The 27,272-nt window shown below is 42.7% G+C and overlaps 1 protein-coding gene across 1 annotated transcript; it reads left to right on the top strand.

Moving 5' to 3' along the window:
- On the top strand, positions 1-26,977 carry GAS2L2 (growth arrest specific 2 like 2). Its single transcript, XM_070735162.1, has 6 exons — positions 1-835; positions 4,884-5,122; positions 7,121-7,228; positions 8,750-8,846; positions 18,066-18,375; positions 23,307-26,977. Exons 1-6 carry the CDS (start codon positions 478-480, stop codon positions 25,144-25,146), a joined length of 2,952 nt encoding a protein of 983 aa, XP_070591263.1. The 5' UTR covers positions 1-477; the 3' UTR covers positions 25,147-26,977.
- The last annotated feature ends 295 nt before the right edge of the window (positions 26,978-27,272 follow it).

Here is a 27,272-nt window from a genome sequence, read left to right as displayed (position 1 = left end):
CAAAGTGGAAACATAGGAAAACACCGATCAGGGCATGCTAAGAGATTCTTCCTTCTCTGGATCCTGCTCCCAAAATTCTGAGAACCTCCTTATGTGTTTAAAATTGAAGACTAGCTGAGTTTAAGAGGAAAGCAAGGATTCGAGCAAGTAGCCTCCTTCTAAAGTAGTTGATAGGATGGAAGACACCAAAATGCTGAGATGGAGATAATCTTGAGAAGATCTCTCAGAAGACCATAGAGGATCTACTTACCTGGGTCTTTCCCGATTCTGTGAAATCCTGTGAAGGACAGAACAAGAGTGGGAGATGGGTATGTAAATCTTGTCTTTAAAAAAGATCAAAGAGGTGAGTCCTTAAATGCTATAAATGGTTGGACATGCTTCTAGTGATGGGTTGAACAACAAGAAGAAAACAGCTAAAACTCTAAAGACCTCTCAGCAGATTACAGGCAAAGCTCCATCAGGGATTCTGCCAGGAAGATGTCAGGGATCCAGGAAGCCAGCGTGCGAAGCATCCGCCCCTACAAGACCAGCGAACAATACTTGTATGCCATGAAGGAAGACTTGGCAGAATGGCTGAAGGAACTCTACGATGTCGACGTTGACGTGCGATCTTTTCTGGATGTCCTGGAAACAGGCGTCCTTCTTTGTCATCACGCTAACAACATCACCCAGGTAGCCAGAGACCTCAGCCAGGAATATCCAAGTTTGGGCAAAAAACTCCAACTTCCCATATATGGTGTGACCTGTAATGATTTTGCTCAGCCAGGCACCTTCCAAGCTCGAGACAACGTGTCCAACTTTATTCAGTGGTGCCGAAAAGAGATGGATATTAAAGGTACGCAGATTTGAATTGATGTACTGTGCTTTCAAATGATTAGAATGTTTGTTTGTTTGTTTGTTTTGTCAAGTACGTATTGGTGGTATACAAAGATTGGCCTTCTCTGGGTCCCGTCGACTAAAAAATGCCGTCTGGCGGGACCCAGGGGAAGAGCCTTCTCTGTGGCAGCCCCGACCCTCTGGAACCAACTCCCCCCAGATATCAGAGTTGCCCCTACCCTCCTTGCCTTTCGTAAGCTCCTTAAAACCCACCTCTGTCATCAGGCATGGGGGAATTGAGATATTCCCTTCCCCCTAGGCTTACAAAATTTATGCATGGTATGTTTGTATGTATGATTGGTTTCTTAAATTGGGCTTTTTAAACTACTTTTAATATTAGATTTATTTATATTGTTTTTTACTGTTGTTAGCCACCCCGAGTCTACAGAGAGGGGCAGCGTACAAGTCTGATTAATAAATAAAATAAATAAATAAATATAATAATATTTATATACATGGTACTAGTAAAAGAGAAACATTAGGACAGGGGACAGAAGGCACTCTGGTGCACTTATATATGCCCCTTACTGACCTCTTAGGAATCAGAAGAGGTCAACAACAGTGGATCATCTAAGAGTAAAGTTTTTGGGGTTAGGTGATGATACTTCAGTGTCTGGTAGTGAGTTCCATGCATCAACTACTCAGTTACAAAAGTCATATTTCCTGCAGTCGAGTTTGGAGCAGTTTACTTTGAATGTTTTTTAAAATGTGAATATAATTTTGTTTTTGCTTTTTTGACTTCTCCTTTTTCATTCTGTGTGTTTTGTCTTTTCTATTGATTTGTGAATCATCCATTCAATTGTTATCCATTTGTTTCTAAAATCTGAACTCAACTTATTTAGAACTTTGCTTGGCATGATACCTTAAAACAGTGTTTCCCAACCCTGGCAACTTGAAGATATCTGGACTTCAACTCCCAGAATCCCCCAGCCAGCATTCGCTGGCTGGGGAATTCTGGGAGTTGAAGTCCAGATGTCTTCAAGTTGCCAAGGTTGGGAAACACTGTCTTAAAAGAATATTTTTATTTATTTATTTATTTTATCCAATACACAATGAGGGTTTTAGTGGGTATATATCTATATACACATAGTAAAATACATGATGAAGGTTATAGAGGAGATACTCATAGTAAAATATATCTAAGAAATAATACAAAAGAAGGTATAGTAATAGAACATATTAATGAAAGAATAGAAGAAGAGATATAGGAATGGAAGAAAGGTATAGGAGATATAGGAGAGCAATAGGACAGGGGACGGAAGGCACTCTAGTGCACTTGTACTCGCCCCTTGTTGACCTTTTAGGAATCTGGACAGGTCAACTGTAGATAAGCTAAGGGTAAAGTGTTTGGGGTTTGGGGATGACACTATGGAGTCCAGTAATGACTCCACTTCGACAACATACACCCACCCATTCATGTATCTCTCACTCCATTAGAAAATAAAAGTAGATGATTGAATTTCTGATGTTCCTCTGTCCTCAGATTTGTTCTGGAAATTTGACTACTCTTACTCAAATTAATGAAAAGAGAAATAATATCCATAGTCTAATTCCCTTCCTTATCTTTTCACCCCCATAATCCACTTCTGTTGTTGGTTCCCTATTAAATTAGTTGTTGCCATCAGAAAGAGTTGCATTTGCAGTTCAGGATGACACCCGTGGGTGCTTTTAACCATAAATTAACCCTCCTTAAATTGGGGATATAATGTAAACCTTCAAAAATAGAGATATAGAAATTCAGTTGACATGTAGTTTAAGTACAGGTAGAAGCTCGAAGACCCGAAAGACCTTAAGGGAGCAATGTTTAAATTGTGTGCAATTTTTACTTGTACCGGTATTGTGTTTTATCTTCCTCTGTTAAATTTTTCCTCCTGACATAGTAGAGGGGATGAAATGTTTGGTACCTTGCTGTCCCATTTTAATAGAATGACATTTTTTAAAATGCTTACAACCAAAAAACTAATAAAGCAGTTAAATCATTTTTTTTTAAAAATGTTTTTAATAGCTTTTAAAAAACTATTATTTTTTTAAAAAAAAACATCCAAAAACCTATAAATGCCTACATAATCTTCCTTGGACTTTGTATCCATCATATGATCTGGGCACCAACATCTATGATTCACAAAAGTGAATCGGCTGCAAAGGACTGTAGCTGTTATCAAATCAATGTAGATAATAGCTGAAGGGGAAAAGCTACATTAAGCAGTCAGAATACAACATTCAAAATGGGTAAGTCATATATGGCTTTCTCCTTAGTTCAGTTCCAGAAGAGCCTTCTTTATCTGCTTGCAATAACAGTTTTATTTTGTTTTTTAAAAGGGGGCTTCATATGCATAGCAACGGCCTGTTAGATGGGAGACACGACGTGGATTTTGTTAATATTTAATTGAGAAGAATGGCAAAGAGCCTCATTCCTCTTCAGAAGAAGAACGGCTTGCAAGCGGACCATTTTGGTTATTCAGTTATTATTTTTAGTTCTATTAACAGATTAACAGAGCTGGAAGGGACCTTGCAGGTCATCTAGTCTAACCCCCCTGCCCAAGATGGAGACCCTATATCTGCCTCTACCTAGGATCGAACGCACAACTTCCTGATTGTAAGGCAAAAGTTCCACTTCTAAGCCACACAGCATTCTATGCATGCCTCCCTAAGCATTCTTTTGTGTACATCCCACACCTTTTTTTACAATACACTTAGAAAATTAATATTTTGCTCAGAAACCAAATAATTCTAATACGATACACAATAAATAAATGAATAATTCTAACAATCAGTACATTGGGATCGGATTCCAGAAAAGGTGTTTGGGGCCAGTAACATACAGGTTAGTCCTTGACTTATGACAACTGTTGGGGCCAGAATCTCCATCGCTAAGCAAGGGAAGTTGTTAAAGTGAGTTGTACCTGAATTTTACAATCTTATTCTGCCAGGGTTGTTAAGCAAATCACTGCAGTTGCTAAATGAATCATCTAGTCGTTACGCAAATCCATCTTCCCCCATTGACTTTGATTCCTGCAAGCCGGTTGGGAAAGTGGCAAGTATTGATCACATGACCCTCGAGGCACTGCAACCAAAGCAAATCCATTGAGTCATTTTGATTCTCACTCAACTCATCCTGGGTGTCCATCTCTGCTCTGAGAGCGTATTGTAGCCCCAGAGGTCTTCAAACTTTAAGATTTGTGGACTTCAACTCCCAGAATTTTCCTGCTAGCTATGCTGACTGGAGAATTCTGGGAGTTGAAGTCCACAAGTCTAAAAGTTGCCAAGTTTGTGTTCTGTCTAACACGGCAAACGAGCAGCAATTAACTTCCCATTAAGGCTCCGACACAGGGTTTTGAAATGAAATAGTCTATTGTACAATCAAGTTTGTTGCAAAACACCAATTAGAACAAAGGAATGTCCTTCGGCTGCCAAAATTCAAAGCGAGTGGCAGAGCTGATAAGCAAGGTTTCAAAACAAAGTTTCCAAAGCAAAATTACTCACAAACTTCTTAACTATTATTCAGAACTGCAGAAATATATGTTTCTACAAAGGGCAAAAACTCTTAATGTGCTCTTTTCCTTCGAAGGATCAAACGTTGATTTTCTGCAAAGGGAACCTCCCAATCCCCTCCCCTTTTATACACCGTGGGATTATAAACTAAGCACAGCTGTACTCAAGTCCTCCTTCTGAGTCTGCGTAACTGCTCTTGCCTCCCCTGCATCCTCCTCACTCTTGCATCCAAGATTGGATCCCTCATCTCCTCTTCCTCATCAAACCCAGACAGTTGGGGGTTCTGTAGCCTCTGCACGATCCTCACACTCTATCTCTCTCTCCTGCTCACTATCCAACTTCTCTGACAGCCACACAGGCCGACCATGCCCAGACAGACCCAGTTCATCTGGCTCAAAGTCTGTTATCAAAGGACCTGGCTGTGATCCAACAACAACAGCTTGGGGAACCCCTGTTGTAGCCGTTCTCCTTCTTTCTTCTCCTTGCTGAGTTCGGCCTCTCTGTTGTCTTTTCAGAGGTCCTGATGTTTGAGACGGAGGACCTGGTCTTGCGCAAGAACGAGAAGAACTTTGTCTTGTGCCTTCTGGAGGTAGCTCGGCGGGCTTCTCGTTTTGGCATGAGTGCTCCTGTCCTCATCCAAATGGAGGAAGACATTGAAGACGAGATCCGTGAAGACATGAACCTGCCACCTGATGAAATGCTTCTTCCCCGGCCCAAGAGGGAGCCTCCTAACTTCAAGTATCTGGACCAGATGGTATGAGAGTGTTTAAGAGATGGCTAGACACAAGTTATATGTCATGATGTTTAAAATTAAGGCTAGCTTCAGGGGCAGCAGGTTTATTAGTGCCACTAAACACTTTCGCCACACTGTCTCCAACAATAGTATCCTTTGGGTTCATATCCCTCGCAATCCCAAACCTACGAAGCTGCAATTTGTGGAGAAGTCTAGTAATAACTCCTAGGATTATATTTTAATTGATCATTTCACTGTCATTGAATTATGCATAATAAAGCCTGGAATTTCTATTGTATGTCCACAACAGTAAGTTGAGAATTGTCTATCTGAAGAAGTAACTGTCCATCCAGAAAGTTCCCACAGGGTTATATAGTTAGGTGTTATTGCCTGATAGGATTCAGGTTCATTTGTTTGTTTGTTCATTCATTGAACCATTAATTGAATCATTGATTGATTGATTGATTGATTGATTGATTCATTCATTCATTCATTCATTCATTCATTGATTTATTGATTGATTCATTAATTAATTCATTCATTGATTCATTCATTGAATCATTCATTGATCCATCCATCCTTCCATCCCATTTCTATACTACCCATCTTAAATAAGTGACTCTTGACTCTGTCTTAGAGATGTACTGTATTAAGGACCCATTTTTTTCCTTCTGGCATTACATCAGAATAGGCATAAGCTGCTGGATGAGATTTTTTAAAATTCCTAGTGCTTAGACATTTGCATGTTGTTATGAATGGTGTTTTTTTATATTTAGTTTTACAATATAGTTTTATTGATTCTTACTGTTGTTCATGATGTGTACTCTCTGAACTGTGTGCCAGGTAATAAGACTTAGCTGCCCAGAGTTCTAATAAGAATTAGTCGCCCAGAATTCTATTGGAGTTAGGCAGTAGATAAATCCATATAAATGAATGAATGAATGAATGAATGAATAAATAAATCATATCAGTACAGTGTTTCCTCGATTTTCGCGGGGGATGCGTTCCGAGACCACCCACGAAAGTTGAATTTCCGCAAAGTAGAGATGTGGAAGTAAATACACCATTTTTGGCTATGGACAGTTTCACAAGCCATCCCTTAACACTTTAAACCCCTAAATTACCATTTCCCATTCCCTTAACAATCATTTACTCACCATTATTACTGGTACTCACCATTGAATAAGACACTTAGTGATCCTAATATTTATAAACATAATTATTTATTAACAATAATTTTTTTTGTTTGTTATTTATTTGCAAAAATTATTAGTTTGGCAATGACAAATCATCGGGCGGGAAAAACCATGGTATAGAAAAAAAACCCGCAAAGTATTTTTTAATTAATTTTTTTTTGAAAAACCGTGGTATAGGCTATTCGCGAAGTTTGAACCTGCGAAAATCGAGGGAACACTGTAGTCCTAATTTAGTGACTGGCTTATTTAGTAACCATTCACCATTATGGCAGTGATAAAAAAAATTATTTTACAACCAGTCTTTGCATGACCTTTGCAAATCTGTAAAGCAAAGGAAAGATCCGAAATTCACGATGTTTCAATTAACAATTGAGTTGCTGATCCCAATTGTGGTTTACTAAATAAGGACTTCTATACATTCATAATTTGACTTAATTGAGTAATAGGGTTCAGCAGATAATTATCTAAACTGAGCCACAGTGACACAGTGGTTAGAGTGCAGTACTGCAGCTACTTCTGCTGACTGATGGCTGATGGCAATTTGGCAATTTGAATCTCACCAGGCTCAGGGTTGACCCGGATTTCCATCCTTTCGAGGTGGTTAAAATGAGGACCCAAATTGTTGGGGGCAATATGCTGACTCTGTAAACTGCTTAGAGAGGGCTGTAAAAGCACTGTGAAGCAGAATATAAGTCTAAGTGCTATTGCAAAAATTACTATTTTTCTTTAAAATTAGAGTTCTGGTGGGATTTTTCAGCATCATGATGCCTTTCATTGTTAAGGTCTTTGTGATTTTGCTTTCTTTCTTCTGCTTTCCCTGGAGGTCCAGCACCTTGTGAGCCGATGCACCTGTCCAGTTCAGTTCTCTATGGTCAAAGTCTCGGAGGGAAAGTACCGCATCGGTGATTCCAACACTCTCATATTTGTTAGGGTGAGTCAAGCTTAAATATTACCTTTCAGGAAGCAAGAATTTTACAGAACATCACATGTCGGGCTCTGAAGCTCTGCCTGGTGCCAATAGCAACCTCCTTTAATGAACAAACAACTGTTGAGGGTCAAGTCTCTCCATTGTGCTAAGAAAAAAACAACTTGCATTTCCAAAATGAAAGCAACCTAGACATATCTTCGGAAACTTCAGCACGCGCAGAATGCAGCTGTGAGAGCAGTCATGGGCTTCCCAAGGTATGCACTCCACAGTCTGCATTGGCTGCCGATCAATTTCCAGTCACAATTCAAAGTGTTGGTTATGACCTTTAAAGCCCTTCATGGCATCGGACCAGAATATCTCCGAGATCGCCTTCTGCTGCACGAATCCCAGCGACCGATTAGGTCCCACAGAGTGGGCCTTCTCCGGGTCCTGTCAACTAAACAATGTCGTTTGGCGGGCCCCAGGGGAAGAGCCTTCTCTGTGGCAGCCCCGACTCTCTGGAACCAGCTCCCCCCCAGAGATTAGAACTTATTTATTTATTTATTTATTTATTACTTAGATTTGTATGCCGCCCCTCTCCGAAGAACTGCCCTCACCCTCCTTGCCTTTCGTAAACTCCTCAAAACCCACCTTTGTCGTCATGCATGGGGGAACTGAGATATCTCTCCCGGGCCTATACAATTTATGTATGGTATGTTTGTACGTATGTCTGTTTAATAATGGGGTTTTTAAAATATTTTAAATTGTAAATTATTAGATTTGTTATGAACTGTTTTATTGTGTTGTGAGCCACCCCGAGTCTATGGAGAGGGGCAGCATACAAATCTAATAAATAATAATAATAATAATAATAATAATAATAATAATAATAATAATAATCTTTCAACATAACCATGTTCCAAGGATAGGATCAAGAAAGTCAAGATGGTGGCCAAGATGCTTTTTTCAAAAGGCACCTGGACTTTCTTTGGTTGGTTTTTTTTAAGATGTTTTGCTTCTCACCCAAGGAGCTTCTTCAGTTCTGACTAAATGGAACTTTCAGCAGTTCCCAAACCATTCCATACCCATTTGCATCCCGATTCAGGTGATCCTGAAAGCACAGATAAACCCCCAGGTGGCTTCAATGAGAGAGAGAGAAAGAGCTAATGACCAGATGACTGTAGATGACTCCCCACCACCACCATCCTATCAGACAATCCTATCAATTAATTCATGGGGGGGGGGGACGACAGAATTCAAGTCTATTCCCCAGTCGTTCCAGTAAACCTGTTCTATCAATTAACTCTGTGTTATTAACCAAAGGACTCAACTGTTTGCTTAGTCAATTAGTTGGGTAACGGAAAGTAGAAAATCAAGGCTCCCAGGAAGAATGTGCAAAGGGAAAGCCCAACCCAAGGGGATGAGTCTTTGTTTTAAAGAACAATAGGTGGGTATGCACACTTCAAAAAGCTGAGGATGACTGAGATGGTGTCTGATATCACAGAAGGGGTGATTTTTGCTCACACATGTTTTTGGTTGGTCTAGATCCTACGGAATCATGTGATGGTCCGAGTAGGTGGTGGCTGGGACACCCTAGAACACTACTTGGATAAGCATGACCCGTGCCGGTGTACTTCACTCTGTGAGTCCATTTTTATTCATTTTCAGTGTAAAGTATGACTTTGCTTGCAATTCTAAGTTTGGACTCCAAGAATGGCATCCATCCATCATATATGAGTCTTTTTTTAAAAATCCAGAAATAGTATATGTTCTGTTGGGTTCTCTGGTAGACTCCTCCCAAAAATTCACAGGTACAAATTTCAGACACACACACGTTTGAAAATTCAAAACAATGTTCTTTATAATGAAAATTCACTTAAATTAAGCCCTCTTTTTGTATAGCAAAGAGCACTCGTCTCCAACCAAACTGGTAATTTGTACAAGTCCCTTATCAGTTCTGAGATACTTAGCTTGCAGCTGTGAGGCAATTCACAGTCCTTCTTCTTTCACAAAGTGAAACACACTTTGCTCTGGTTTAGTTTCAAAGCGGGGGAAAACCAGCACACAAAAGTCAAAGTCAGCAAAGCAGGCACGAAACACAATGATCAGATAATCCTCCACAATGGCCAAACCCACAGGCTGCTATTTATAGCAGTCTCACTAATTACCACAGCTCCACCCAACCACAGGTGGCCTCGTTTTCTTTGATAATAATCTCTCAGTTGTTGTTGCCTATGCATCGCTCTCCGCATGCGTGGCTGGATCATTAACTCTTGTTCTGAATCCAAGGAGGAGCTAGATAATTGATCTCCTTCTGAGCTGTCTGCCACACTCTCCTCCTCCCTATCACTCATGTCTTCTTGGTCAGAGGAGCCTTCATCATCAGATTCCACCGGGGGCAAAACAGGCCTGCAGCATGTGGATGTCTCCCCCACATCCACAGTCCTTGGGGCAGGAGCTGGTCCAGAGCTAACCACAACAGTATCTCTATTTTATTTTATTTTAGCTCTGCTCTGCTAAAAAGATACAATGCCTCCTCTTTTGGCATTTCTCTATTTTAAAAGTGCATCCGTGTACTGCAGGTATCTCCGCGAGGCAAGACAATCTCTAGATTTAGAGATCCTAGTTGCATAGAATCCTGTGAGCATATCTTGGATTATAACGCTGGTTGCATTTATGGCATTAAATAATCCGCGAGTTACCAAAACTCTGTAGAGATTTTCAGTTATCCAGGTCACGGTTATCCCAAAGGTGCTTTTTTTAGGAGGCAACTGGACTTTCTTGTTTTTTCTTTTGAAGACGTTTCACTTCTTATTCAAGCAGCTTCTTCAGTTCTGACAGGATAGTGGGGATTGGAAGGATTTATATTCCTTATAATTTATATATTCCATGCATTGCAGCTGTCTCCAAAGAATATAAATCCTTCCATTCCCCACTATCCTGTCAGAGTTGAAGAAGCTTCTTGGATGAGAAGTGAAACATCTTCAGAGAAAAAGAGAAGAAAGTCCAGTTGCTCCCTGAAAAAGGATCTTTACAGTGGAGAAAAAATTAAAAAACATATACCGGAAAAGGATCTTTAGGACATCTTGAGTTACTACTGTAATGGAGCATGCCCATTATGGTTATAGCTCATGACAGTTTTGTAAAATATGACTGATCCAATTTCCTGGTTTTTATTTTGTGGCATTCTGTAAGCAAATCTGTGGTCACTAAGAGAAATCCAGAGTTGTTTAAAGGAACCAAGGGTTTACTATGGGCATGGTTTTGCCAAAAACTAGAATTCTTGTTTTCAGTAGAACTTCATAAACTAGGATCATATGACTACAGGATAATAGGAATGGCCATTAGTGTGGCTAATTGTAAACGAGGATTGTAAACTACTACCTGTAAACTACCTGTAAATGACTACTTCAACCGTAATAATACACAGGCAAACAATAGATGCAAACTCAAAGTAAACTGCTCCAAACTTGATTGCAGAAAATGCGACTTCAGCAATAGAGTGATCAATGCCTGGAACACTCTACCTGATTCTGTTGTTAGTTCCTCAAACCCCCATATCTTTAACCTTAAAATGTCCACCATGGACCTCACACATTTCCTAAGAGGTCCCTAAGGGAGTGTGCATAATTACACCAGTGTGCCTATCGTCCCTGTCCTACTGTCCCCATTGATAAGTACCCATTTTACAGTATGTGTTCATGGCCACGTTATACACATTTACCGTGTTCCCTCGATTTTCGCGGGTTCAAACTTCGCAAAACGTGTATACCACGGTTTTTCAAAAATATTAATTAAAAAATACTTTGCGTTTTTTCCCTATACCACGTTTTTTCCCGCCCGATGACATCATATGTCATTGCCAAACTTTCGTCTGCCTTTAAAAAACATTTTTTTAATAAACTTTAATAAATAAACATGGTGAGTAATAATCTAAATGGTTGCTAAGGGAATGGGAAATTGTAATTTAGGGGTTTAAAGTGTTATGGGAAGGCTTGGGATATTGTTCATAGCCAAAAATAGTGTATTTACTTCCGCATCTCTACTTTGCGGAAATTTGACTTTCGCGGGCGGTCTCAGAACGCATCCCCCATGAAAATCGAGGGAACACTGTATATCCATTTATTTGTACCAATCTCATGTGATCATGTCCATGTCTATACAAATACCTGTTACTTTGTACATGTTGACAAAATAAATATTGTGTTCCAGTATCTCATAAATCACCTGATGGTAGAACAAGAAGCAATGGGTGGAAACTAATCAAGGAGAGAAGCAACTTAGAACTAAGGAGAATTTCTTGACAGTTAGAACAAGTAATTAGAAGTTGTGGGTGCTCCAATACTGGGCATTTTTAAGATGTTGGATAATTATTTGTCCGAAGTGGTGTAGGGTTTCTTGCCTAAGCAGGGGGTTGGACTAGACCAGCGTTTCCCAACCGGTGTGCTGCGGCACACTAGTGTGCCGCGAGACATGGCCAGGTGTGCCGCCAAGCTCCAGCTGGGCGGGGCGCTGCTGGTACTTCCGTCCTGGGGCTCCCGCTCGCAGCTGTCCCCCGGCTCCTGCTCGATGCTGCGGTTTTCGGCGCTCTCCTGCTGGGCCCCAAAGAAGGAAGGCAGGAAGAAGGAGAGCTCCATTCTTCGTGCCTTTTTCCCGCCTTCCTTCTTTGGGGCCCAGCAGGAGAGCGCCGAAAACCGCGGCATCGAGAACGAGCCGGTTGACAGCTGCGAGCGGGAGCCCCAGGACGGAAGTACCGGCAGCGCCCCGCCCAGCTGGAGTTTCTCTGGCGTCGACGGCAAGTGTCCTTTGTGGCCCGGCGGGAGGGCACTGGCGATGGGAGTGGGGGGGGCTGCAGCGGCCGCAGGCAGTCACGGGGAGATGACGGCGGCGAGAGGGAGCTCCAGGCGGCGGCGAGAGGGAGCGCTCTCTCTCTCTCAGCTGACTGCAAGCGGGAGCCCTGACGGTGGCAGTTGGACGTGCTGCTGGACGTCGTACATGCTGGCGCTGCGGACCTGTCATATACGGTGTCCAGCAGCACATCCAGCTGCCGCCGTCAGGGCTCCCGCTTGCAGTCAGCTGAGAGAGAGAGAGAAAGAAAGAGAGACATATAAGAGAGGCAGAGAGAGAGAGAAAGAGAGACATAGCAAGAAAGGCAGAGAAAGAGAGACAGAGCAAGAAAGAGAGGCAGAGAAAGAGAGAGAAAGAAAGAGAGAGAGAAAGAGAGACATAGCAAGAGAGGCAGAGAGAGAGAAAAAGAAAGAGAGACATAGCAAGAGAAAAAGAGAGACTTAGCAAGAGAGGCACAGAGAGAGAGAGAAAGAGAAAGAAAGAGAGACATAGCAAGAGAGACAGAGAGAGAGAAAGAGAAAGAAAGAGAGATAGCAAGAGAGGCAAAGAGAAAGAAAGAGACATATAGCAAGACAGTGAAAGAGAGAGAGAGAGAGCAAGAGAGAGAGAAAAAAGCAAGAAAGAGATAGCAAAAGAGACAGAGAGAGAGAGAGAGCAAGGGAGAGAGAAAGACATAGAGGAAGGGAAGGAGGGAGAGAGAAAGAGAGCAAAAAAGAGAGGAAGAAAGAAAGAAAGAGGGATGGAGAGAGAGAAAGAAGGGAAGGAAGGAAAAGAGAGAAAGAGGGAGAAATAGAGCGAAAGGGAGGAAGAGAGAGGTTTTTTTTGTCCAAACTTTTCTTTAGCCCGCCCCCCCGCCTGCCCCGCCCCCTTTCAGTGTTCCCCAGGATTTTGAAAATATGAATAATGTGCCGCGGCTCAAAAAAGGTTGGGAAACACTGGACTAGACGACCTCCAAAGTCCCTTCCAACTCTGTTATTCTATTCTACTCTATTCTACTCTACTCTACTCTACTCTACTCTACTCTACTCTACTCTACTATATTATATTATATTATATTCTAAACAAACAAATAAATTGCCAAGCACCTGAAGTGCAGAAATGTGACTGTAGGGAGCTGTAATATTTGAAACTTGGAATCTGGGTCATAAGTACCCTCCAAATAAGACTGTTGGAAATTGAAATGGTTGCTATGCTACCAGTTGTACGTTGAGGCTGTTAAATATGGCCAAATTGACTAGTGTTTTCCTTAACGAAAGGCTGGTGACCTAGTTCATGCCTTTTCAATTATACTAAAAGCATGATGAGAAAGTCTCAATTGACTAATGACGTGGTGGCCTTTGGAAGTCGATATCTATGGGCCCATCTGATTTCGACCTACGGTATAACTTGGCACATAAAAGCAATAAATGGTAAAATGCCTGACAGGAATGAAAGGATGACACAAAGATGTGTCTATGAAACTAGAAGCTGTTCTGGCTAATGTATGATCTCACGGAGTTGATTGAAGGCGGTGACTGAAAATGAGGTTTATTGAGAAAGAAAAGGTTAAGTTGTGTGTCAGAAAGCATACACTTACGTTCATTTAGATTACTGTGGAACTGTATGAAAATAAGATTTTTAAAAAATTAACATTGTAATGAGTTTGGAGAAAAGCCATGCGACATTCTGAATGAATGTAATGTAATCCCAAGGGGAAACCCAATCTTGTTAGTTGACATGAGAGAATAGACGACCGAAAAAATGACTGGGCCTTTGGAAATCCAAAGAATGAATGACAATCAGAGGTGGGCTGTTGGCCCCACAGGAGGGGACACAGTTGGGGTAGAGCTTTTTTTAAAAGAATCAAGCATACAGTTTTTAAAAAGTTTTGTAAAGAGTTTTTATTTGTTTGTTTGTTCGTTTTGTCCAATACACAATAATACACAATGAAGGTTATAGAGGATATATACGAGTAGAATGTATCAAAGAGAGTACAGAAGAGAAATATAGGAGTAAAATATAACTAGAGAGAATAGCAGAAAATATAAGAGATAAAAGAGATATAATAGATGATGGATAGAAGAGATAGTAGAAGAGAAGATATAGGAGATATAGGAGAGACTATAGGACAGGAGACGGTAGGCGCTCTGGTGCACATGTACGTATGTATGTATATATGTATGTATGTGTTCTGCCGGTGTGTTTCAACCGCCTGTAATTGCAGGGTAATTAGTCCAGGAAGACACACACCACACGATAAAAAGAAAACCCAAAAGTTTTTATAAACAGAAAAACAGAAACAGCTCCCTTTTTAAATGTCAAAGGGATTTTCTGGTACACACAAGGCACAGGTGAAATGCAATCCAATTACTCATCCAATAACTGGGAAATTGTGTCCAATTCTAAAGTCCAGAGAGTCCACACACAAAATCCTGAACAGCAAAAAAACACGATCTTGACGAAACAATGAATCAGATAAACTGCCATGAGGCTAACACACCAGGCTGCACTTTTATCTGTAGCACTAATTACAGCAGCCCCACCCAACCACAGGTGGCCTCATTTTCTCTTGTAATAATCCTCCAGTTGTTGTCTCCTATGCATCACGCTACGCATGCGTGGATGTGTCATTAATTCTTGTTCAGAATCCAGGAATGATACAGATGATTGATCTCCTCCTGGGCTGTCTGCCAAACTCCCCTCTTCCCTGTCACTCACGCTTCCTTGGTCAGAGGAGACAGATTCTACTGGAAGCAAAACAGGCCTGCGGCATGTGGATGCCTCCCCCACATCCACCTCCACATTGCTTTGGGCAGGAGCTGAGCCAGAGCTAACCACAACAGTATGTATGTATGTAGTTAGGTTTGACATGATTTAATTTTTTAGAGAAAAGTTTTGAATACATTGATTTTAGCTTGCATAAAGAAGCCTAAGGAACATGGAAAATATGATCCTAAACTACTATTCATTTGAAAGATTAGATCAAAGTGTGGGGCATATTTGAGAGCTTGTTCCACTAACGTGGCTGTGGCAGGGATGAAATAAACCAGTAATTCTGGATGAATTGGTTAATATGGAAAAGAGAGTCCCTGATTAGAAAGCGTTATGAATAATTGTAAATGGAGAAAAATGTGAAGCAAGCCACTCCCACCCAGTCACATGGCAGGTAAGCCACTCCCACCTTTAATCCACCATGCCCGTCACATGATCGTCAAGCCACTCCCGCCTGGTCACATGGCTGGCAAGACACTTCTACCTGGTCACATGACCATCAAGCCACACCCACAAAATAAGCCACGCCCACTATGCATAAAAACTGTACAAATTAAAACAGTACAGTAAAAATTTTGGCAGCCTATCACTGATGAGAATCATGACAGGCGAATGCCTGCTTAGAAACAGGGGCTTTCAAACAGGGGATTGAAGCAAAGTCTCTTAATAAAGATTAAGAGAAAGGGCGAAGGATATCAGGCTATGAGAAATTTTGAATTAGAGTGTCCATTATTTGATTGGTGTCAAAATTGGGTCTCAAGAAAAAATGAACATGGCAGAAAAGAAAAACAGTGCAAAGAAACTGGAATGAAATTAGAATGTCTGCTGGCAGAGGAAGTATGAAGATGTATTAGAAATATAGATTAACTTCCCAAGAGAATGAACGGAAAGGGAATCTACAGAAAGAGAAAGTGGAAGCTGATTTGAACTGAGTGGAAATAACTGAAGAAGAACAGGAGAAGTTACTGGATGCACCTGGATGCATGGAAAAAAGATGTACAGTATTCCCTCGATTTCCGCGGGGGATACGTTCCGAGACCGCCCGCGAAAGTCGAATTTCCGCGAAGTAGAGATGCGGAAGTAAATACACTATTTTTGGCTATGAACAGAATCACAAGCCTTCCCTTAGCACTTTAAACCCCTAAATTGCAATTTCCCATTCCCTTAGCAACCATTTAGATCATTACTCACCCTATTTATTTATTAAAGTTTATTAAAAAAAATATTTATTAAAGGCAAACAAAAGTTTGGCAATGACATATGACGTCATCGGGCGGGAAAAACCATGGTATAGGGAAAAAACCCATGAAGTATTTTTAAAACCGTGGTATAGACTTTTCGCGAAGTTTGAACCCGCGAAAATCAAGGGAACACTGTACTTGGTGGAATTGGAAGGTTGAAGTGAGAATAGAATAGAAGTGATACAAAAAGAAAAAAGGAAAAAAAGGACATCCTATGTTGTTTGGTGCAGATGCAAATACAGTATATAGTAACTATGGAGAGGGGGGGCATACAAATTAAATAAATAAATAAATGAATGAATGAATAAATAAATAAATGAATGAATGAATGGATGAATGAATGAATAAATAAACTTCTCACTTTGTTAAAACAAAAATAATAGAAACATCCTATAAATATATATAAATTAAAATCAAAATAGCATTAGAATTATATACTGCTCAAAATAAATAAATAAAGGGAACACTTAAAAAACAGAATATAACTTCAAGTAAATCAAACTTCTGTGAAATCAAACTGTCCACTTAATAAGCAACACTGATTGACAATCAATTTCACATGCTGTTGTGCAAATGGAATAGTTGTGCAAATGAAATATTCAATATTTCTTTCATTCAGATCTAGGATGTGTTATTTGAGTGTTCCCTTTATTTTTTTTGAACAGTATACAACGAAACAATCTCTCACTCTTAAGTTTAAATATACAAAAAAATATGCCTGCGTATTCTTTATGTGTATGTGTAAACTTAGAATAATATATTGTTTTGTTATATAATTTTAATAAACTTCACAATCATTAAGTTTGTAATTATAGAATTAAAGAGCTAAGCTTTATTGTTAAACATAATTGTCTAATAATACGCTCTTTCATTCTATGATTTGAATTAGAGTTGCAATACGGTATTTGTACTGCAACTAATGTCATGACCACTAGGAGGCAGCAAAGATACAGAAAACTATTTTGCTATCTAGTGGTTGTCCAGATTTTCACAGTCCAGAGCCTGATTTTGAGTACAAATGAGCCAGCCTAGACCCTTTTCCGTTCCACCCAGCAATTCTGCATTGCAAATATCTTCAACTTTCCATCCTGATCCTTTTTGCCGATTTGGCGCAGTGGGTAGAGTGCAGTACTGCAGGCCACTAAAGCTTACTGCTAGATCTGCAGGTCAGTGGTTCAAATCTCACCACTGGCTCAATCCATCAATCAATCAATCAATCAATCAATCAATCAATCAATAAATAAATAAATAAATAAATAAATAAATTTCTTTGCAAACATCTACAGGCTACATTTGCACAATGCTTAATCCTTTGTCTAACCATTGTCTAACCACTAATTCTGTGGGTTGTTATATATATATGAAGGTCTTTACATATTTGGGTTTCCCGTGTAAGTTTCAGAGATTCCTGGCGACGTTTTGACGCTTTGACATGTTCACCGTAGCATAAGGCCAAAAGCACCAGCCTGAAGATGACGAGTGGGACCTCGTCGAAACGTTGCCAGGAATCTCTGAAACTTACATGGAAAGAAGCATTTTTTTAAAAAATGTAATTTATTGAACAGATTTGCACAAACACTTAAAATTCTTCAAAGTTCTGACCTTGGGCCTCTACACATTTTCCCAGCGACTCTGCCATGACTGGTACACACCCTGGAAGGGGTGCTCTACTTCAGGGACCTCTCGCTAGGTCTTCGTCACGGCTGATTGGATCTCTTCTATGGACTATAAACGCGCCTTGCCACAATGCACTACAAGTCCACAAGTTCCTGGCCAAACACCAGGTGCCAACGCTGCCCCTTCCCCCCTATAGTCCTGACGTCGACCCAGCAGACTTCTTTTTGTTCCCTCGGATTAAGGCAGCCCTGTTTTTCATCCATGCAAGGAACAGATAACTGGGTTAATTAACTCCTTGGCTTGACATAGGACCCTAGAATCCCAGAAATTGTAGTGTCAAAAGTTCTAGACGGCTCCAGGCTTCAATATGCTAAAGACGTTGTTGTTACTGCTTTTTTCTGCAGCTCACAAGCAGGCCTTGAAGATGTCCAATCCTCAGAAGATACAGGCTTCTCAGGTTCAGCATGAGATCACAGCCCGTTTAACACCCAGGAAAGACAGCTGTAATAAGCCCCAGCCTGCCTTAATTGTGAGCAGGTGCCAGAGTCCATTGCCCCCAGTAGAGTGGAGCTCCTATCAGCCCCACAGTTCAGGCTCTGGGTTTAAGAAGGCTCAAGCATCCTCAAATAATGGTGGCAGCAGTGGCAGCAAGAAAAATGAAGGACCACAGACGTCCCGGGATCATTCAGAGCCCAGGAAAGCCCTTTCAATAAGGTAATAGAAGATGTAAACAGAATTTGTTTCAAAAATGTTTTTTTTTTTAGTTCTGAGCAACATTTCTAAAATGGACTGAAGCAGGAGTAGGCAAAGTTGGCTCTTCTATGACATATGGTCACAATTCAAAGTGTTGGTCATGACCTTTAAAGCCCTACATGGCATGGGACCAGAATAACTCTGGAACCGCCTGCTACCACACAAATCCCAGCGACCGATAAGGTCCCACAGAGTTGGCCTTCTCCGGATCACGTCAACTAAACAATGTCATTTGGCGGGGCCCAGGGGAAGAACCTTCTCTGTGGCGTCCCCGGCTCTCTGGAACCAACTCCCCCCGGAGATTAGAACTGCCCCCACCCTCCTTGTCTTTCGTAAACTACTCAAGACTCATTTATGCCGCCAGGCATGGGGGAGTTAAGATATTCCTTCCCCCTAGGCCATTACAAGTTATGCATGGTATGTTTGTGTGTATGTTTGGTTTTATTATAAGGTTTTTAGTTGTTTTATTAATTGGATTTCTACATGCTGTTTTTATCATTGTTGTTAGCCGCCCCGAGTCTGAATAAAATATGGACTTCAACTCCCAGAATTCCTGAGCTAGCATGATTGGCTCAGGAATTCTGGGAGTTGAAGTCCACATGTGAAAGGGTGCAGAAAAGAGCAACTAAAATGATAAGGGGACTAGAGACCAGGCCATACGAGGAAAGGTTGCTGGAACTGGTCATGGATAGTCTAGTACAATGTTTCCCAACCTTGGCAACTTGAAGATATCTGGACTTCAATTCCCAGAATCTGGGAGTTGAAGTCCAAATTCTGGGAGTTGAAGTCCAAATATCTTCAAGTTGCCAAGGTTGGGAAACAATGGTCTAGTAAAAAGAAGGGCTAGGGGGGACATGATAGCTGTATACAGGTACTTAAGGGGTTGCCACGGAGAGGAGGGGGGCACACTATTTTCCAGGGCACCAGAGGGTCCGACGAGAAACAATGGTTGGAAGCTGACCAAGGAGAGATTCAACCTGGAGATAAGGAAGAATTTTCTGATGGTGAGAGCGATCAACCAGTGTAACGGCCTGCCAGCGGAGGTTGTGAACTCCCCAACTTTGGACATTTTCAAGAGGAGATTGGACTGCCATTTGGCTGGAGTGCTGTAGGATTTCCTGCTCAAGTAGGGGGTTGAAGTTGATGACCTGTAAGGTCCCTTTCAACTCTAATAATAAATAAATAAAATAAATGTCATAGAAGAGCCAACTTTGCCTGCCCTGGGACTGGAGTATTGAGTAATTGGGTGGTTTCCAGGGATGGGCTTTAAACATTTGAACAAGGGGTTCTTTCCCCAGTTGCTGGGTGGGCATGGTTATGGTGGGCATGGCCTAGTCGGCCTCTTGCACCATAGTGTGTGTGTGTGGGGGGGTGTTTTTGCCCTCCACAGGATCTGAAGACTTTTCATGAGCCTCCAGGAGTGCAAAAACGGCCTCCCCAGGCTCTGGAGGCCGGAAGCAGGCCTATTTCTGGCCTGTTTTTTTGCTGTCCTTGAACTTCCATACGGGCCCTTCACTTACTTGCATCCAAAATGGGCCCCATGGGGATTCCTGGGAGGGGAGGGGTGGGAGGGCCAGCCAGAAGTGGGATTTCTGGGGGTTCTCCAAACTGCAGAGAATCTTAGCTAGAGGTTCTCCAAAGCCCTGCGAACCCCCAGTCCTGGATGATAGAAAAGCCATCTTTTCTTTATTTTCTCTGTAACACTTTAGGTTAGCCTAAGGCTGTGATGGAGAACCTTTTTTTCCTCAGGTGCTGACAGAGTATGCGCGCACGCTATCGCACATGCGCAAGTGCCAACACCCATAATTCAACGCCTGGGGAGGACGAAAACAGCTTCCCCCACCCTACCGCCAGAGGCCTCTGGAGGCCAGAAATTGTCTCTTTCCCAACTTCTGGTGGGCCCAGTAGGCTCGTGTTTCACCCTCCCCAGGCTCCAAAGGCTTCCCTGGAGCCAGGAAAGGTTAAAACACTCTCTCCCATGATCCCCCCTGGAGGCTCTCTGGAAGCCAAAAACACCCTCCCAGAGCCTCTGCGTGAGCCAAAAATCAGCTGGCCGGCACACACAAGCATGTTGGCGTTGAACTAGGGCAATGGCTCGCATGCCAGCAGATATAGCTACATGTGCCACCTGTGGCACCCGTGTCATAGGTTTGCCATCACTGGCCTAACAACTATTGATGCACCCAAGTGTTTGGTGACCAGTTAGGTCTCACAGAGTTGACCTTCTCTGGGTCCCGTCAACTAAACAATGTCATCTGGCAGGACCCAGGGGAAGAGCCTTCTCTTTGGTGGCCCCGACCCTTTGGAACCAACTGCCCCCAGATATCAGAGTTGTCCCCACCCTCCTTGCCTTTCGTAAGCTCCTTAAAACCCACCTCTGTCATCAGTCATGGGGGAATTGAGACTTTCCCTTCCCCCTAGGCTTATAAAATTTATGCATGGTATGTCTGTATGTATGATTGGATCTTTAAATTGGGGTTTTTAAATTAACTTAAATATTAGATTTGTTTACATTGTATTATTATTGTTGTTAGCCGCCCCCAGTCTACAGAGAGGGGCGGCATACAAATCTAATGAATGAATGAATGAATGAATGAATGAATGAATGAATGAATGAATGAATGAATAGACCTTCTGCCTCAATCATCATTCCTTTTCTACTAAGTTTATTCTTTTAAAAGTCTTGTCAATATTTGCTGCCTTTTGTCTTTTGCATATCAACAGTTGATTATCTGAATCCTCCTGCAAAAATCATCTTGCAGAGAAAAGGAGCTTCCACTCTGAAGGGGAGCGGGTTTTATATTAGGAAATAGGCAAATATGAAAATTGAAATCTGAGCCGCAAGAAGTCTCCTGCATAAGACCTGAAGTATTGCTTGCCAGCTGAAATATCATCTTTTCCTGGTGGTCTAAAAGTCTCACATTGTAAAAGGATGTTGAAAACTGATCAAAATCTTTCCTAGGATACACAGTTGGCATAACTGATTTGGCAGACCAATGCACAGAAGAAGAAAAAAGAAGCTTGCGCAGGAAGCGAAATCTCGCACACAAGCACACTCACCCATGCAAGATTTTGCCAATTTTGGGGGATTTCTTTGCTTCCACACATGCACTAAAAGTTTACTATATGCAACCTCTGTAGGAGAATCTGATCTATTAGCAGTCATGCCTAATTGGCACTAGATAAGGGTAAATTGAATTCACAGGGGGCTGGACTTTTGTATCAATTCCAAACCTCTGATGCATTGGATTCTGCTCTTGGGCTTAGCCCAGGGTGTGGTCCAGTGCAGGTGCTCTGGTAGTAGGTCACTGATGATGTAATTTTGGCATGACAGCTCCAGTGCTGTCTGTCCCAGTCCATGCACGCCACCATTTTCCCTTGCAATTTTCGGCAAGTTTTCGAATTCTCTGAGCATATGCGTGAGTAAAATCGTCCCTCTGAGCATGCACAGAACTAAAACCGCCCCAGTAGCAAAAGGTAAAAAGAACCCACCCCTGTTCTGTCAAGCTCTCTGGTAGAATCCTCCCGAAAATTCACAGATACAAATTTCAGACACGCAGACGTTTGAAAATTCAAAACAATGTTCTTTATACCGAAAATTCAAATAAACTAAGCCCTCATTTGGTAGAGCAAAGAGCACTCGTCTCCAAACAAACTGGTAATTTGTACAAGTCCCTTATCAGTTCTGTGATACTTAACTTGCAGCTGTGAGGCAATTCACAGTCCTTCTTCTTTCACAAAGTGAAACACACTTGGCTCTGGTTTAGTTTCAAAGCGGGGGGAAAATCAGCACACAAAGGTCGAAGTCAGCAAGGTAGGCACAAAACACAACGATCAGATAATCCTCCACAATGGCCAAACCCACAGGCTGCTATTTATAGCAGCCTCACTAATTACCACAGCCCCACCCAACCACAGGTGGCCTCATTTTCTTTGATAATAATCTCTCAGTTGTTGCTGCCTATGCATCGCTCTCTGCATGCGTGGCTGTATCATTAACTCTTGTTCCGAATCCAAGGAGGAGCTAGATAATTGATCTCCTTCTGAGCTGTCTGCCACACTCTCCTCCTCCCTGTCACTCATGTCTTCTTGGTCAGAGGAGCCTTCATCATCAGATTCCACCGGGGGCAAAACAGGCCTGCAGCATGTGGATGTCTCCCCCATATCCACAGTCCTTGGGGCAGGAGCTGGGCCAGAGCTAACTACAATAACCCCTGGCTCAGCCTGCTCACTTCCTACAAATCAGTTCTTATCGGAATTCACATTCCACATGTATAATGTTCTGTTACTTTAAAGAACTAGAAACATTCATCAAGGTGATCCTACTTACTGAAAACATTACTCAAAGAGGCCTCCCTCTCCTGCTGCTATCACCACAGTGTATGTTAGTGATTGCAAACTTATAGCACTAGTGCCACAGGTAGCATGCGGAGCCACATCTGCTGGCACGCGAGTTGTTGTCCTAGCTCAGCTCCAACGTGCATGTGTGTGCCGGCCAGCTGAATTTTGGCTCACACAGAGGCTCTGGGAGGGTGTTTTTGGCTTCCAGAGAGACCCCAGAGGGATGGGGGAGAGCGTTTTTACCCTCTCCCAGTTCTAGGGAAGCCTTTGCAGCCGGAGGAGGGTGAAACACAATCCTACTGGGCCCACCAGAAGTTGAGAAACAGGCCATTTCCAGCCTCAAGAGGGCCTCTGGGGGGCAAGGGAAGCTGTTTTCGCCCTCCCCAGGCATTGAATTATTGGCATGGCACTCGCATATGTGCGATACTGTGCACACACGCTCTTTCGGCACCTGAGGGGAAAAAGGTTCACCATCACTGGTGTATGTAATATCAGTATACACATGCAATACTTATTCCCGGTTTCATAGCTGTGGACTTTTTCTTTTTCAGAGTGAGGGAACGATCTGCAACTCCATCCCAGAGACTTCTAGGTCCAGAATCCAAGCAGACGGTTTCCACACGGAATGGGAGAGAGACATGCTGTGCCTCATTGTCTTCTCGGCAAAATGGGACTGTGGAGAACATCTCGCATGGCCTGAAATATTTCTCTAGTCCAAGGCCTAGAAGAGAACCTGGTAGAATTGAAACAACAGCAGGGAATCTGAAAACAGAAATAAAGAAGCCAGTCCCACTGGGAACAACGGTACGAAAGGACGAGGCATTTCAGCCAGCAGGAAATAGCCAGCGAGCAGTGAGCTGTCGTTCACAGATACGTTCTACCAGCCCAGATAAACACTTTAAAACCTCCTACCAACAGACTGTTAAGGTCCCAGTGGAAAACTTACAGAGACAGCAGAGAGGGACTCTTGCACATAATTGGAGGAAAGATTCAATAGCTCAGCTATCTTCATCCCCAACGAAGCATGCATCCCAGGTTCAGAGAGAGGACAGTTGTGTAAGGACCTCAGGAAAAGTTGGCTCACTTTTCTGCAGGCCTCCAACCCCTAGAAGAAATGAAGCTTGTCAAGGACTATTTAGGAACAGTGATCCTGATCCTGCCTTGGCCAAAGAACAACGCCAGTTGGACAGCAGAAAAATACCCAGGGATGAGATGGATCCTAAAAAGGGACAGAATAAAATGGTCAACATGGAAGCTTATGATTCGTTGTCTTCTCACCTGGAGATTGGAGTCCATCGCTTGGACTCAGAAGAGAAAACGGAAGATAGCCAGGCATTGCGTGGGCAAAAGAATATCCCGAGGACTTCTTGTCAGTTGAACCCTGGAGACACAATAGAGGAGCCCTCTGTGGAAAAGGAACGTGTCTACACACCATTACCTATTAACTTGGCTGAAGAACAAGCTTTGTATAGAAGTTTGGAGGAGGAGATTTTGTCCAATATCAAGGAGTTGGAAGCCGAATCAGGTGACAACCATTTTCCTGGGCAGAACCAGTTCGAAGAGTTTAAAAAGGACAATGAGCCAGTGTCAAACTCCACAACGGTAGGTTGCAACCGCCCCAAAGTTCCTTCTTTGTCCTTTTTGCAAAGAACCAAGAAGATCTTGACTTACGGTGAATGCGTTCCACGTAGTGGTGTATATGTGCCAGAAAGAGACACAAGGCTACCTCCAGCAGGCCCCCATTACGACAGTGTAATCCAAGAACTTTCCATGGCGCTTCATCTAGAGCACATGGGTACTGACCTTCCTTCTTCTTTTCCAATCAATTCATATTTGCTGAATGGAAGCCAGGCACAAATGAAATTCGAGGAAAGAGAAATTCCACATGAAACCCCTTCAGTGCCTGAAATGAAGGAGGATCAGCCACCCCATGCAAATAATGGAGGACAGACAGAAGTTAGTGAGAATGGGGATACCTCTCAAACATTATCGAATGAAGAAACCCCCAAATCTTCAGAAAGTTCTGTTGTTGCAGAGAATGTGCAAAGCAAACCAAGGAGATCTCTTAAAAAGCCAGAGCGGGTGCCGTCCTTTTACAAGCTCAAGCTACGCCCCAAGATCCGTCCACGCAGAGACCACAGGCCTGGGAAGAGGCCTTCAAAGATCCCCACGCCAGTGGCATACCGCTACGCCCGAAAAGCAGCTAGCACCCAAGGCCAGGGGAAAGCCCCCAGGGCCAAATGTCAGACTCAGAATGGCCCAGCTACGGTGAAACAAGAGAGCACTGGAAATGCAAAATGTGAGCACGGCCTCTCCTCCACGCAACATGTGCAACTGACTCTGACGGAACAGATAATGGGTGCTTTGGATGACAAGGAAACTTGGCTGTGATTACAACTGAATATACCGTTGTTATCTTTTGATATGCAAAGATGCCATCGCTCTTCAAAGTTTGCAACCAGCAACTTCCATCTCTGTGAAGAGAGTATACAGTGGTGCCTCTACTTAACAACTTAATTCGTTCCATGACCAGGTTCTTAAGTAGAAAAGTTTGTAAGTAGAAGCAATTTTCCCCATAGGAATCAATGTAAAAGCAAATAATGTGTACAAACCTATTAGGAAAGAAATAAAAGCTCGGAATTTGGATGGGAGGAGGAGTGGGAAGAAGAAGAGGAGGACAATCGCTGACCAAAGCGAAGGGAGCATTTCTTTTCTCTGGGCGCTGGAAGAGGTTTATTCCCTCTCCCAACGCCCACAGAAAGGAAAATGCTTTGTTCACTCTGGACTGCCAAAGCCTCCTTAGGCGCCACTGAAAGGCTCCTCTGGCAGCCCAGAAAAGCCTGAGATGACCGGGATTAAAGGGGGAATGGCAGGAAACTGGCCGAGGCTTCGTGCTGCTCCCAAATTTCCTGGGAAATTTTTCCAGGCTCGGGTTCTTAAGTAGAAAATGGTTCTTAAGCAGAGGCAAAAAAATCTTGAACACCCGGTTCTTATCTAGAAAAGTTCTTAAGTAGAGGTGTTCTTAAGTAGAGGTACTACTGTACTTTAAAGCTATATAGGGAGACCTTGACCTAGGACTCCAATAGAGCCTGCCCATTACAGTTGTTAGTCCTAGTGGTTGTAAAATGAGTCAGATTTAATGACCCTTTTTTGCCGCAAGCACTGCTGTCATTAAGCAAATCAGGGGTTCACAAGGAGTACCATTTTGCTGAAAATTGGAAGTGATTGCCAGTTATCAGCAAAACCATAATAAAACATGATCATGGGGTCGTAGGATGCTGCAAATGACCATGAATGTGGCCATCTAACCCAAGCGCCTCAAGTTTAGTTACTGTGTCTGCAGAGGGGGCCTAACCATCAGAACTTTGAATCTGGGTTCTAAGTAGCCCAAAGGAGGTAGGTCCATTGTAATATCAAATGGCCACTAAACAACTGGTCATAAGGATTACCTGTATACATGGACATAAGTCAAGGACCGCCTGCAGAACTACCATATATGCTATGTATATGATATGTTGAACTGTAAGGGAAAGACAGCCTAGGTCAGTGATGGAAAACCTATGGCACGGGTGCTACAGGTGGCACACAGAGCCATATCCGCTGACACCCGAGCTGTTGCCCTAGCTCAGCTCCAATGTGCATGTGTGTGCCCGCCAGCTGATTTTTGGCTTGCAGAGGTTCTGGGAGGGCACTTTTGGCTTCCAGAGAGCCTCCAGGGGGATGAGGGAGGGCGTTTTTACCCTCCCTTGGCTCCAAGGAAGCCTTTAGAACATGGGGAGAGCAAAACACTAGCTTACTGGGCCCACCAGACGTTGGAAAACAGACTGTTCCTGGCCTCCAGAGGGCTTTGAGAGAGCCTCCAGGGAGTGGGAGGGGCTGTTTTCACCCTTCCCAGGCATTGAATTATGGGTGTGAGAACTCGCACATGAGTTTGGTGACACTCTTTTGGCACCCAAGGAAAAAAAAGGTTCGCCATGACTGGCCTAGCTTCTACTTCTTTTATGTCCTGAACACTTTCTGAAACATTGATTCCAGACACTTCACTTGTACTAGTGAAGACTAAGAGCCCTTCCATATTCTTAGGGTTCCACATAGCTGGGTATTTGCACAAGGAAAAAGTCTGTTAGAGAAATAGTTGCCTGTTGATTGTTGTTTTTTCTGCCTGCTGACTAACTACAATCAATCTGGTTTGATTTGATCAGATTCATAATGACTCACAGCACGTGGAGTCACTGTGTCCTTCTTTTTACTATATACAGTGATCCCTCGATTTTCGCGATCTCGATCTTCGCGAAACGCTATATCGCGATTTTTCCACCCGATGACGTCACTCTCTTCCTTCCTTTCTCATCTTTCTTTCTCGCTCTCTTTCTCTCTCTTGCTTCTTCCTCTCTCACACTCTCTTCCTCCCTCCCTCTCTCATCTCTTTCTTTCCTTCTCTCTCTTTCTCTATCTCTCCCCCTCTTGTTGGCGGGCGGCGGGCGGGCGAGCGGGGGCATCAGTGAGGAGCTGGGGTT

This window comes from Erythrolamprus reginae, chromosome 1 (assembly GCF_031021105.1).
Source record: "Erythrolamprus reginae isolate rEryReg1 chromosome 1, rEryReg1.hap1, whole genome shotgun sequence".
Taxonomy (NCBI): domain Eukaryota; kingdom Metazoa; phylum Chordata; class Lepidosauria; order Squamata; family Dipsadidae; genus Erythrolamprus; species Erythrolamprus reginae.
The sequence above is the reverse complement of the archived record's forward strand: the minus strand, read 5'-3'. Positions and strand labels throughout refer to the sequence as shown.

Excerpts from the sequence above, each read along its gene's own strand:
- GAS2L2 (XM_070735162.1), top strand. The coding sequence starts at position 478 with ATGTCAGGGATCCAGGAAGCCAGCGTGCGAAGCATCCGCCCCTACAAG. Across the intron at positions 836-4,883 it reads AAAAGAGATGGATATTAAAG|AGGTCCTGATGTTTGAGACG; the intron begins GTACGCAGATTT and ends TTGTCTTTTCAG. Across the intron at positions 18,376-23,306 it reads AGGAAAGCCCTTTCAATAAG|AGTGAGGGAACGATCTGCAA; the intron begins GTAATAGAAGAT and ends TTTCTTTTTCAG.